At 41.4% G+C, this 11,235-nt stretch overlaps 1 gene segment (V, D, J or C); it reads right to left on the reverse strand.

Moving 5' to 3' along the window:
• Positions 1-2,323: 2,323 nt before the first annotated feature.
• On the reverse strand, positions 2,324-9,269 carry LOC128617742 (Ig kappa-b4 chain C region-like). The segment is given in 4 exon segments: positions 2,324-2,880; positions 5,316-5,382; positions 8,678-8,744; positions 9,184-9,269. Coding segments are annotated over 4 exon segments (582 nt in total).
• Positions 9,270-11,235: the final 1,966 nt, after the last annotated feature.

The raw sequence follows: 11,235 nt of genomic DNA on the forward strand, positions 1-11,235 counted from the left end.
CCAATGCACGACTCATGTTTATTGTGGCCTAAAAACAAATGGCCGCTTCGGTCTAAGAGCTAAATGAAGTAAAACTCATTCACGGGTGAGGAGTAACTGGCTGCACTCCGGTCACGGTGGCACAATGTCTTTGTTGTCAGTGTGAGGATTTCCAGTATTGCCAGAGGAAGTCTGAACTTCATGGCAACTCAGACCGCTGTATGTGAGATCCTTGGAGTCTCTGTGGCCTAGCCACAGCTTTTAAACTCACTTTGGTTTGCTGGGAGAGCTCGCCTCCGTTAATGTCTGTGTAACTCCGTGTCAGAAATGCTAATGGATACTGAGTTAACGGGTATCCAGCCTCCTGGCTGATTCAGTGTTAGATGTTTTGGATGGAAAGTCCAATGTCCTCCACTTTTGTCAAGTACAGTTAATCTCAAGTAACTGAGAACATCATACCCAACAGAAATGAAAGAGAATATATTATCTTTCCTCTCCTACTGGGCTACACTGAGATTCTGAGCTTTATTTGAGGAAAAATAACTCAATTTCAATCAGTTTTAATTTAATGACATGGTTAGAACAGGTATGAACACTAGTCTGTCCCTAATCCAACAGTAAACACTAATTTGAGTGACAATGTTCAGACCACACTGAAAAATTACATATCCTGCCTTCTAATTTTAGTTCAAATCATTCACCTTTTATTTTTACACACTTTTGTACATTTAAGTATCGACACAGTGTAACTTTTTTTTACTCATTCAGAATGAGCTGAAAGTCATAAACAACATTCCTGTAACTATCTGCTTACTAGTTCAGTCATGATGCACACACCTACCTATTCATTTGACACAATTCTTTTACACTGGTCTGTGTCTGTGTGTGTGATCTGTTGGTTTCCAAAACTTTTGGGGCCCAAAACAAAACCTTCCTCATCAAACGCTCGTGTGCAAACTATTATTAATTATATTCAACCATCTTGGTTGTGTAGTCAGAAACATCAACGGAACTCAATAAGATCAGCTATGACTCTCTCAGGCAGGGTTTATTACCTTGTTTTTTGTTTTAATCGTTTGAACATATAGCATGGGGCGCACGGTGGTTTAGTGGTTAGCATGTACGGATCACGCCGCCAGGGTTGGGGGTTCGATTCCCACCGCTGCCCTGTGTGTGGAGTTTCCTCCCCCAGTCCAAGTACATGCATGGTAGGCTGATTGGCATGTCCAAAGTGTCTGTAGTGTATGAATGGGTGTGTGAATGTGCTCTGCAATGGATTGGTAAGCTGTCCTGGGTGTACCCCGCCTTGTGCTCCCTGGGATAGTCTCCGCGTTCCCTCCGACCCTGTGTGATAAGTGGTATAGATAATGGATGGACGGCTGGATTAGCTACACTAGCTTTTTGCTCAGTAGAGGGAGATTTCAGACTGGAGGATGAACTCTGAGTCAGGATCAGCTGTGAGACTCAGGGAATGTTACCTGCTCCCTGGTTTTGATTCCCCTGGATCACATGAACCTATTTCAACAACAAAGATATTACCGTTTCTCCTCACTTCTGGGTAATTCCTTGCTGTTTGAGGTGCCACGTGCTTGATCAGTGTTCATGGTGTACTGATATTGGCTGACTCACAGGTTCCTAACCCTGGTCTACCCATTGTCCACCCCAGTAACCCCAGTCCTGCACATTTCAGCGCTTCAGTGTGTTACTGCAGACAAAACACTAAAATGTGCAGGACAGGGAACACTCCAGGACCAGGGATTGGAAGCTGTGGGCTAACTAATACATTCTAGGTACATACTGATGTTTAAAGTGTAACGTGTCTCTTGGTGTGGGGAAATTCACTATATAAGGAATACTTGTGATTTTTTGTAACTGAATATTTATTACACTTCAGTGTGAGTAACATACAGGGGTACAGTCGTGATTAATACAGTAGGTGTAACAGCATTTCCAACACCATCACACCAGTCCCCAACTAGCAGATGGGTGAAAGTAACATGAAATTTCCCACAAGCTCTTTTAAATTAAAATGCTTTACCACTTTAATCTCACTCAACCACATCCTCAGTGTAGATGCTTTCTCTCCATTAGTTCAGGCTGAAGACAATTCAATATACAGGACACTTAGAAAATTCTACAGCCAAAGGTTATATAGTTATATATTATATACTATATGGTATAAAACCAAGTGTTATTATTATTATTATTATTATTATTATTATGTATTTTTCATATACTGAGAGATGCATTGGTGATTTGTGTACGATGTGCATAATCAATAATGTGCAGCAAAAGTGTTTACTGATTCAAAAGGCTTTTATTAATAATTCAAAGCAGGCCATTGCAGTGATACACACACTTAACACATATTTAGGTGATAAGAAGAAGAGCTGAGTTAAAGTGAGGAGTGTGTGAGCTCACATGTCAATAACTCAGATGAAATGATGAAAGTGGGACATTTGAGCAGTAAAGGCCACATGGAACACACAGTGAAGCAGTAGAAGGTGAGCTGAGTAACGTGTGTGTGAGCTCACAGCTCTCAGCACTGCTCTGTGTTCACTGTGCTCACCACAGGTGGTTGGTTGTCCTTGGAGGCCTCACAGGTCACCACCTTGTTCCTCCACTGACACGGGTGGAGGCTCAGCGTGCTGCTCCAGCTGTAGAGGCCGTCCGCCTGCAGAACTGCGGTGCTGCGGCTCTCCCCCGAGCTCCAGCTGCTCCCATCAACCTTCCAGCTCAGCCTCCAGTCCGAGGGGAAGCCCTTGTAGGCCACACACACGAGTGTGACCTTCTCCTGCTGCAGCTCCACACTGGAGGGGGGCAACACCGTCACACTGGGCTGGGTGAGGCCTACACACACACACACACACACACACACAGAGTTGAGAAAGGAATAGACAGCTGTCAGTCACTCAGGCTTCGTTTCAGCTCGCTGTGTGTGTTTCACTTCCCTTTATATCTTACAGAGCAGAACTGAGTTCAGTGGAGCATCACAAACGTTTCACATTCAATTCAAATACTTTTACATCTTAAATCTATAATGATTTATATTACTGTGATCACTGGAAGTTCAAATCTAACTGTACAGAATATTCAATAATCTGAAATATTACAATTATTTTATAATATGACTAAACAGCATTTAAAATACAACATATTTATTATTTAAGTAAATTCAATTTATGCTTCCACATTTAACTGTGTTTATGAACTCACAGTCTCTGAGATATTAAATATAGTTAAATATAGTTAGTGCAGTTCAACAGAAAAAGTCAGTAATATACACAAACAACAAATTTTATTTTGTTTGTAGATTTAAATTAAAATGAGCTACTCGCACTAAAGTCAGATACATTTTCTCAAACTTCTAAAATAAGAGAAATGAGAAACAAAATGAACACAATTTAATTTAGTCATTAATCTGAACACACTCCATTTCAGTCATTAATCTGAACACACTGCATTTCGGTCATTAATCTGAACACACTCCGTTTCAGTCATTAATCTGAACACACTCCTTTTCAGTCATTAATCTGAACACACTGCGTTTCAGTCATTAATCTGAACACACTGCATTTCAGTCATTAATCTGAACACACTGCATTTCAGTCATTAATCTGAACACACTCCATTTCAGTCATTAATCTGAACACACTGCATTTCAGTCATTAATCTGAACACACTCCATTTCAGTCATTAATCTGAACACACTCCATTTCAGTCATTAATCTGAACACACTCCATTTCAGTCATTAATCTGAACACACTCCATTTCAGTCATTAATCTGAACACACTCTATTTCAGTCATTAATCTGAACACACTGCATTTCAGTCATTAATCTGAACACACTTCATTTCAGTCATTAATAAACAGATTACTTACGGCCCACAGACAGTTTAGTTCCTCCACCGAAAGTGTACCACAGTGATACAAACAGGTTTAGTGGCCGTACAAAAACCCTGCTGCTCTAAACTCACTGCTCTCTCCATCCATTTAAACCTCTTATTACAAAACAGCTACAAAACACCAACTTCTGTTCACATCAGCTGATTAATACACTAACTCTCTGACTGTTTTTATTACGTTTTAGTGTTTTTTCTCTTTTTAAACATCAAGATTGTCAGTCTAAACTGAGGATGCAGCTAGTGAGTAATTCACACAAATAAATTACACAAACTAAAAGCTGAAAATTCACAAAATGGAGATCTGCAATTGCACAGGTTTTACCCATAATGCCTCACTGAGTAAAAATGCTGACGTACTAATGATAACTTTGCAATATACGACTGAATGTGTGGAGCTAAAGTGAAAATAATTCTCCACTCCTTCTGTAGACTGATAGAAAGTTATGACATGATGTTTAAGTCCTACAATAATCTAATCATGAATTTACAGTCAACATATTACTGTGTATTTACTCACTGCCAACATTGATTCTGCTTCTTCCAACATAAATCCACTACAGTGAGAAACTCATTAACATTCAGTACAAACACCATCCAGTGAAAGTTTAAGCTTCTCTCTCTAATTCACTTATTTATGCATCTTAGACCTAAAAGTGTTTTCCAGAAAATCTCCATCTGACCCCAGAAGCTAAATTCACACAGTAACTCTGCAGTAGTGTGAGATTTACAGTAAGATTGGGGGAATGTGGTAAAGGCGTCTCCATACTTAGATGACACTTTGCATTGGCAGCACATGCTTCAGTGCTCTGGGAGTGTTTATAGCGCTGTGACTTTAACACTTCATGACTGAGAGCTGCTGCTACAGCAACTTCACCCACAGCTACCATGACTTTGATCCCCGTCTTCATCTGGACACTGATCCTCTGGACTCAAGGTCAGACACTGCTTCAGATTTTATCTCTACAATGATCTGTTCATACAAATACACTCATTGTTTCTATTATAATATTTCACTTACTTATATTATAAGGTGTATTATTATACATTTTTTTCAGAATGCAGAGGTCAAGTCACAGTAACCCAGACTCCTGCAGTGAAATCTGCTCTTCCAGGAGAAACAGTTACCATCAACTGTAGAACCAATCCGGCAGTGTATTATCACAGTTCATACGGCCACTTTTTACACTGGTATCAGCAGAAACCTGGAGAAGCTCCTAAACTCCTGATTAAGCTTGCGAATCAGCTACAGTCGGGTTTTCCAGCTCGTTTCAGTGGCAGTGGATCTGGATCTGATTTCACTCTGACCATCAGTGGAGTCCAGACTGAAGATGCAGGAGATTATTACTGTCAGAGTGACCACAGTGGTGGTGTGTTCACACAGTGTTATAGAGTCGTACAAAAACCTCCCTCAGTCAGATTGTAGAGAGACTGCACTGCTGCAGCTGGGAGCGACTGCAGGTGCTGAGTTGGAGGATGTGATACGACACAATGACACTCTGTGGAGGAGAGGAACCACACCACACTAACACACAACTCACATTAGAAATCTCTCAATAATCATCACACCACACTGCACACAGTCCATCACGTCCACTACTGTCAGATAAATAGTTTAGTAGTTTTCTAGATTGTTATTTGTGATAACTGAAACTGTTTGGTGGATAATTTTCATTTTTTACAGACTCTGTCAGTAATCCTGCCCCCATTACAGTCTCTTATTCTGACCTGATATCAGCTAGAGGATTCAGTGATACTGTCTGTTCTGTCTTATTCCTCTGTTTTCTCTCATACACCTCTTGTACTGTCTCATCTTAACATTTCATTCTTTGAATGATGTTCCTGTCTAAAATGAATCTTCATATTGTTATTATCCAACAATCATCCTGCTTACTCCAGATACCTCCTCACTTACTCTCCTTTTAGACTGTAGCCCCCCTTCAGACAAGCCTCCAGTCCTCCTGCACCTTCTCCCTCTCTTTCACTCCTCTAACATGACCTTCTGCAACTGCCTTCCAACACACAATAGTTTAAACTTTTTCGGACTTGGTCTTCATCCATCCTTCATCAGCTTTAGGTATCAGCGTTACCCCACACTACTTTTCAGATTTTCACTTTGTATCCTGCACTCTTGTTCACCCTGCCCTGCCTGTCACCATCTATTCATACCTTTCCCCCACTTCCTGAAACCTCCACTCTTTCTCTTCTTCCTCCATGGATTCCAGCATTCTATGTTTCTGCACAGACCTCAGAATGTTTTGCAGACATCTCGTCATGGAAGTTTAGCTCATCAGCAGAAACTAAAATGCAGCAAGACTGAGCTGCTGTATATCCCTGGAGATGCATCCATATGATTTATGTGAACTCTATGGAGAACTCTTATGTCACACCATCTAACCAGACACGTGAACTCTGGGTAGATCTAGTAAAGGAACTCACTTTCCTCATATTGCATCACGACTCTTCTGTGTCCTGCCCACAGGTGGTAGAATGAACTCTAACGTGGTATGATTTCTCCAGCTGATGACCCAGCTTTGTCCAGGCCCCCTTACCATTTTTTTCTACCTGTTCCTGTCATTACAGACATTTTATGTCCAGTTTGTCTGACCTGCATCTTGCTCTGTTGTAATCCTAGTTTACTTTGCAGTTCGTCTATACACTCGTGTATGTGATATTAAGAATCTGAACCTTTAGGAGGAAAAATAATTTGATTACCTTCACTTTTATATTAGTGGTGTTGTAAGAAGAGGTATGAACACTCACCTGCACCTAATCCTAACCATAAACACCTTTGTTTTTGTTTGTTTTTTGGAGATTGTATGAGATGAAATTGAAACAATACATGTACCAGCTTCTGATTTTAATTCAAATCATTCACCTTTTAGGTGTACACACTTGTGCACATTTAAGTATGCACACACAGTGACTATGAATAGCTACATCCACATTCAGTTCAGTAAGAGGTAGCACAATTCATTCTATGAATGTTGCACGATCAGGACCTTCAGAATGAGCTGAAAGTCATAAACTACATTCCTGTAACTATCTGCTTACTAGTTCAGTCATGATTAACTCAGAGCAGTCTGTTGTCTCTGGGCCATGATGATGCTGACAGACCCATCACTACATGAGCAAGACTAAATAAAGATTCAATATCAATTAGAGCTCTTTCTTCTCCCACTGTTATAAAGAGAGGAGAGTGAGAACTTCAGTAAAGGTCATCAGGAGATTTGAGTGACAGATACAAAGAAAAAATAAGAAGTGAAAAATTACCTCCTCACTCAATAGTACATAAAGAGGTAGATTTACTCAGTGAAACACACACACACACACACACACACACACACACACACACACACACACACATTTGCATGAACAGCTCGGAGTCCTAGAATAGATCAGCACTTTCAGCAGATGTTCATGGTTCTTCAGCCAAACTCACTCAAGCACAACACACAGTGCTGCACTCGACCTGCTGTTAAAGTTGCTGTTCATACCTGATATTAACATGGTTAACATGATATTTACAAACATTTTTGCAATGAATAGATATTTTCTGGCTAGCGCTGTCAATTAGTTGGTCCTTCGTTGCCGTCCTGGATGCTTCAGGACACATTAGAGTTCACACTACAAATGTGATGTGGCCATATGCATCCCAGACCACCTCCGAATGTGGTTTGAGTGAACGAATCACAATGCGTCTTCAATATACATTCGACCCCGTTCATACCTGTACTTAGCGCTGTCCACTTATAATCCAATCACCCAGGATGCGTGTTAATGCCAGGTGTTAACTGGACAAAAGGCAATTCACTAAAAGGAGACACGCTTTCCACATTGAAGCTTTATTCAGCACAGCTACACCACTGACACCACCTCAGACTGATAAGCGTGTTTTAAAGTGGACAACTGAATTCTTTTGGACTGAAACAAAATGAAAATAAAAAGGAATCTCTCATGAACTTTCGACCAGTTAGATTTTAACATTCTCTCTATAATTCACTAAAAACTATTTTCCAGAAAATCTACATCTGATCCCAGAAGCTAAATTCACACAGTAACTCTGTAGTAGTGTGAGATTTACAGTAAGATTGGGGGAATGTGGTAAAGGCATCTCCATACTTAAGGACACTTTGCATTGGCAGCACATGCTTCAGTGCTCTGGGAGTGTTTATAGCGCTGTGACTTTAACACTTCATGACTGAGAGCTGCTGCTACAGCAACTTCACCCACAGCTACCATGACTTTGATCCCCGTCTTCATCTGGACACTGATCCTCTGGACTCAAGGTCAGACACTGCTTCAGATTTTATCTCTACATTGATCTGTTCATACAAATATACTCATTGTTTCTATTATAATATTTCACTTACTTATATTATAAGGTGTATTATTAAACATTTTTTTTCAGAATGCAGAGGTCAAGTCACAGTAACTCAGACCCCTCCAGTGAAATCTGCTCTTCCAGGAGAAACAGTTACCATAAACTGTAGAACCAATCCGGCAGTGTATCATCACAGTTCATATGGTGACCTATTACACTGGTATCAGCAGAAACCTGGAGAAGCTCCTAAACTCCTGATTAAACTTGTAAATCAGCTACAGTCGGGTTTTCCAGCTCGTTTCAGTGGCAGTGGATCTGGATCTGATTTCACTCTGACCATCACTGGAGTCCAGACTGAAGATGCAGGAGATTATTACTGTCAGAGTTACCATTATATCAGTAGCACCGACCTGTTCACACAGTGTTATAGAGGCGTACAAAAACCTCCCTCAGTCAGATTGTAGAGAGACTGCACTGCTGCAGCTGGGAGCGACTGCAGGTGCTGAGTTGGAGGATGTGATACGACACAATGTCACTCTGTGGAGGAGAGGAACCACACCACACTAACTCACAACTCACATTAGAAATCTCTCAATAATCATCACACCACACTGCACACAGTCCATCACGTCTTCTACTGTAAGATCAGTAGTTTTTTTTTCACTTATCAGTGTCTATCACTAATCCTGCAGCCATTACAGTCTCTGATATCAGTCACTGTTATTAATTTATTCTCAGTCTTAGTTTCTGTCTCTATATTCTGTCTCATATCTCTTTCTTACACTCCTATAACATGACCTTCTTCAACTGCCCCCTGACACAAAATAAACATTTTGGACCTGGTCCTCATCCATCCTTCCTCATCTCTAGGTATCAGCGTTACCCTGCTGTATTTTTCAGATTCACTTACAGATCACTTTGTATCCTGCACTCTTGCTCTCCCTGCCCTTCATATCACCCTCTATTTGTACTGTACCTCTCCCCCACTTCCTGAATCCTCCACTCTTTCTCTTCCTCCTCCATAAATTTCAGCACCTTATGTTTCTGCACAGATCTCAGCATGTCTAGCAGACATCTCATCATGAATGACAGCTCATCAGCTGAAACTAAGTCTCAGAAACACTGAGCTGCTGTTTTTCCCTGGAGATCCTTCCCCTTGTCAAGATTTTTTGATCTGACAACACAGGAAACCTTGAGCTAGTTCTGAACAACCATTTAAACTTCTCTCCTCATATTCCTAACCTGATTTGGTCATGCAGGTTTCTCATTTACATCAGGAGTCTCTGGCCAGTTCTGTCCACAGAGGTCATTCAAGATCTTGTCCAGTCCTTTATTATCTTGATATTAGTCTACTGCAGTCTACACAAGTTTATACCTCTTGTATTTGTACTCAAAACAGCAGAACACAAATATGTACTTCGTCACCAGATCTTATTTATATGCACTTAACATGTATGTATTATATTAACCTTAAGAACATACTATTTACAGGTACAGTGGGCTCACCTACACAAACACCATAAAAAACTTCTACTCCTTAGTGCAGTTGCAGGCCCAATGCACGACTCATGTTTATTGTGGCCTAAAAACAAATGGCCGCTTCGGTCACTGTAACAGCTAAATGAAGTAAAACTCACTCACGGGTTAGGAGTAACTGGCTGCACTCCGGTCACGGTGGCACAATGTCTTTGTTGTCAGTGTGAGGATTTCCAGTATTGCCAGAGGAAGTCTGAACTTCATGGCAACTCAGATAGCTGTATGTGAGACCGCTGTATGTGAGATCCTTGGAGTCTCTGAGGCCTAGCCACAGGTTTTAAACTGCCTTTGGTTTGCTGGGAGAGCTCACCTCCATTAATGTCTGCGTTACTCCGTGTCAGAAAAGCTAATGGCTACCGAGCTAACAGGTATCCAGCCTCCTGGCTGATTCACTGTTAGATGTTTTGGATGGAAAGTCCAATGTCCTAAACTTTTGTCAAGAATATCCAATTTATTGAACTAACAATTGCTCTCTATACATGACCCAACTTTCAACACACTGATAACCACAACGTCGTTGTTTTTTTCTCTCTTCATGCCGTTCTCCCTCGTTCTCTCCTCCACATGACGAGCTTCTTCCGGTCCTGATGAAGACCTTGACCTGGATGAAACTATGCATTCAACATCACAATTAGTACTTTGTTGCTCCTCCTCTGGCTTTTATGATGGCCTGAATTCTTTGAGGCAGGGCCTTCACTAATGAAAAACTATTTTTTCCATCAAGCTGGTTTCAACTTTCTCGAAAGCAGTTGAAAGATGGATTGATATCCAGACTGTTTGCTGGCCATGTCATTTAGTTGAACTGAATGGGCTGAAATTCCCACAGCTATGCTGTAAAATCTATGGAAGGCCTTCCCAGAAGAGTGGAGGTTATTTTAACAGCAAAGGTGGGGAACAATTGTGAGAATGTCACATATACATTACAGCGCAGTGAAATTCTTTTCTTCACAGATCCCAAGAAGTTGCTGCCATACTCACCTTCTGTGTCTCCCTCGCACTAGTGCTGGCCCGGGCTCCACTCGTGGATCCCTGGGTGAACTCGAGACAACAGGGAAGGAACTGGCTGAATGCCACCATATGTCGAGCTCACTCAGCGGGTCTGCTTGGTAAGCCTGCAACACTGTCATTGTCGGCGGTGACCCACAAGCAAGACTACTACCGCATAGGCCTTGCTCACCAATGCCACGATGGCCTTGCACGGTGGCTTGGATGGAAAGCCAGCCCCACTAATTACCTGCCATGAACAGAGAGAGGTAGCTCGCAAGTGCCTCCTCCACCTTCAGCATAGCTAAATAGCCATGCCGTTCATTCCCCACAATGGCAGAATAATCCAACATCGTGGGGTTATAAATACTGCTTATGCATGGTTTTCCCCCAGAAGCCTGATATTTTGTAATGCACTTCTGGAAGAAAGGGGAGTTTCTGCAGTGTGAGGGATTTACTTTCACTGGAGAGAAAAAGGCTCATCCAGCCTTAGTAATCACTTCAAGCA

Source organism: Ictalurus furcatus, chromosome 14, assembly GCF_023375685.1.
Source record: "Ictalurus furcatus strain D&B chromosome 14, Billie_1.0, whole genome shotgun sequence".
Lineage (NCBI taxonomy): Eukaryota > Metazoa > Chordata > Actinopteri > Siluriformes > Ictaluridae > Ictalurus > Ictalurus furcatus.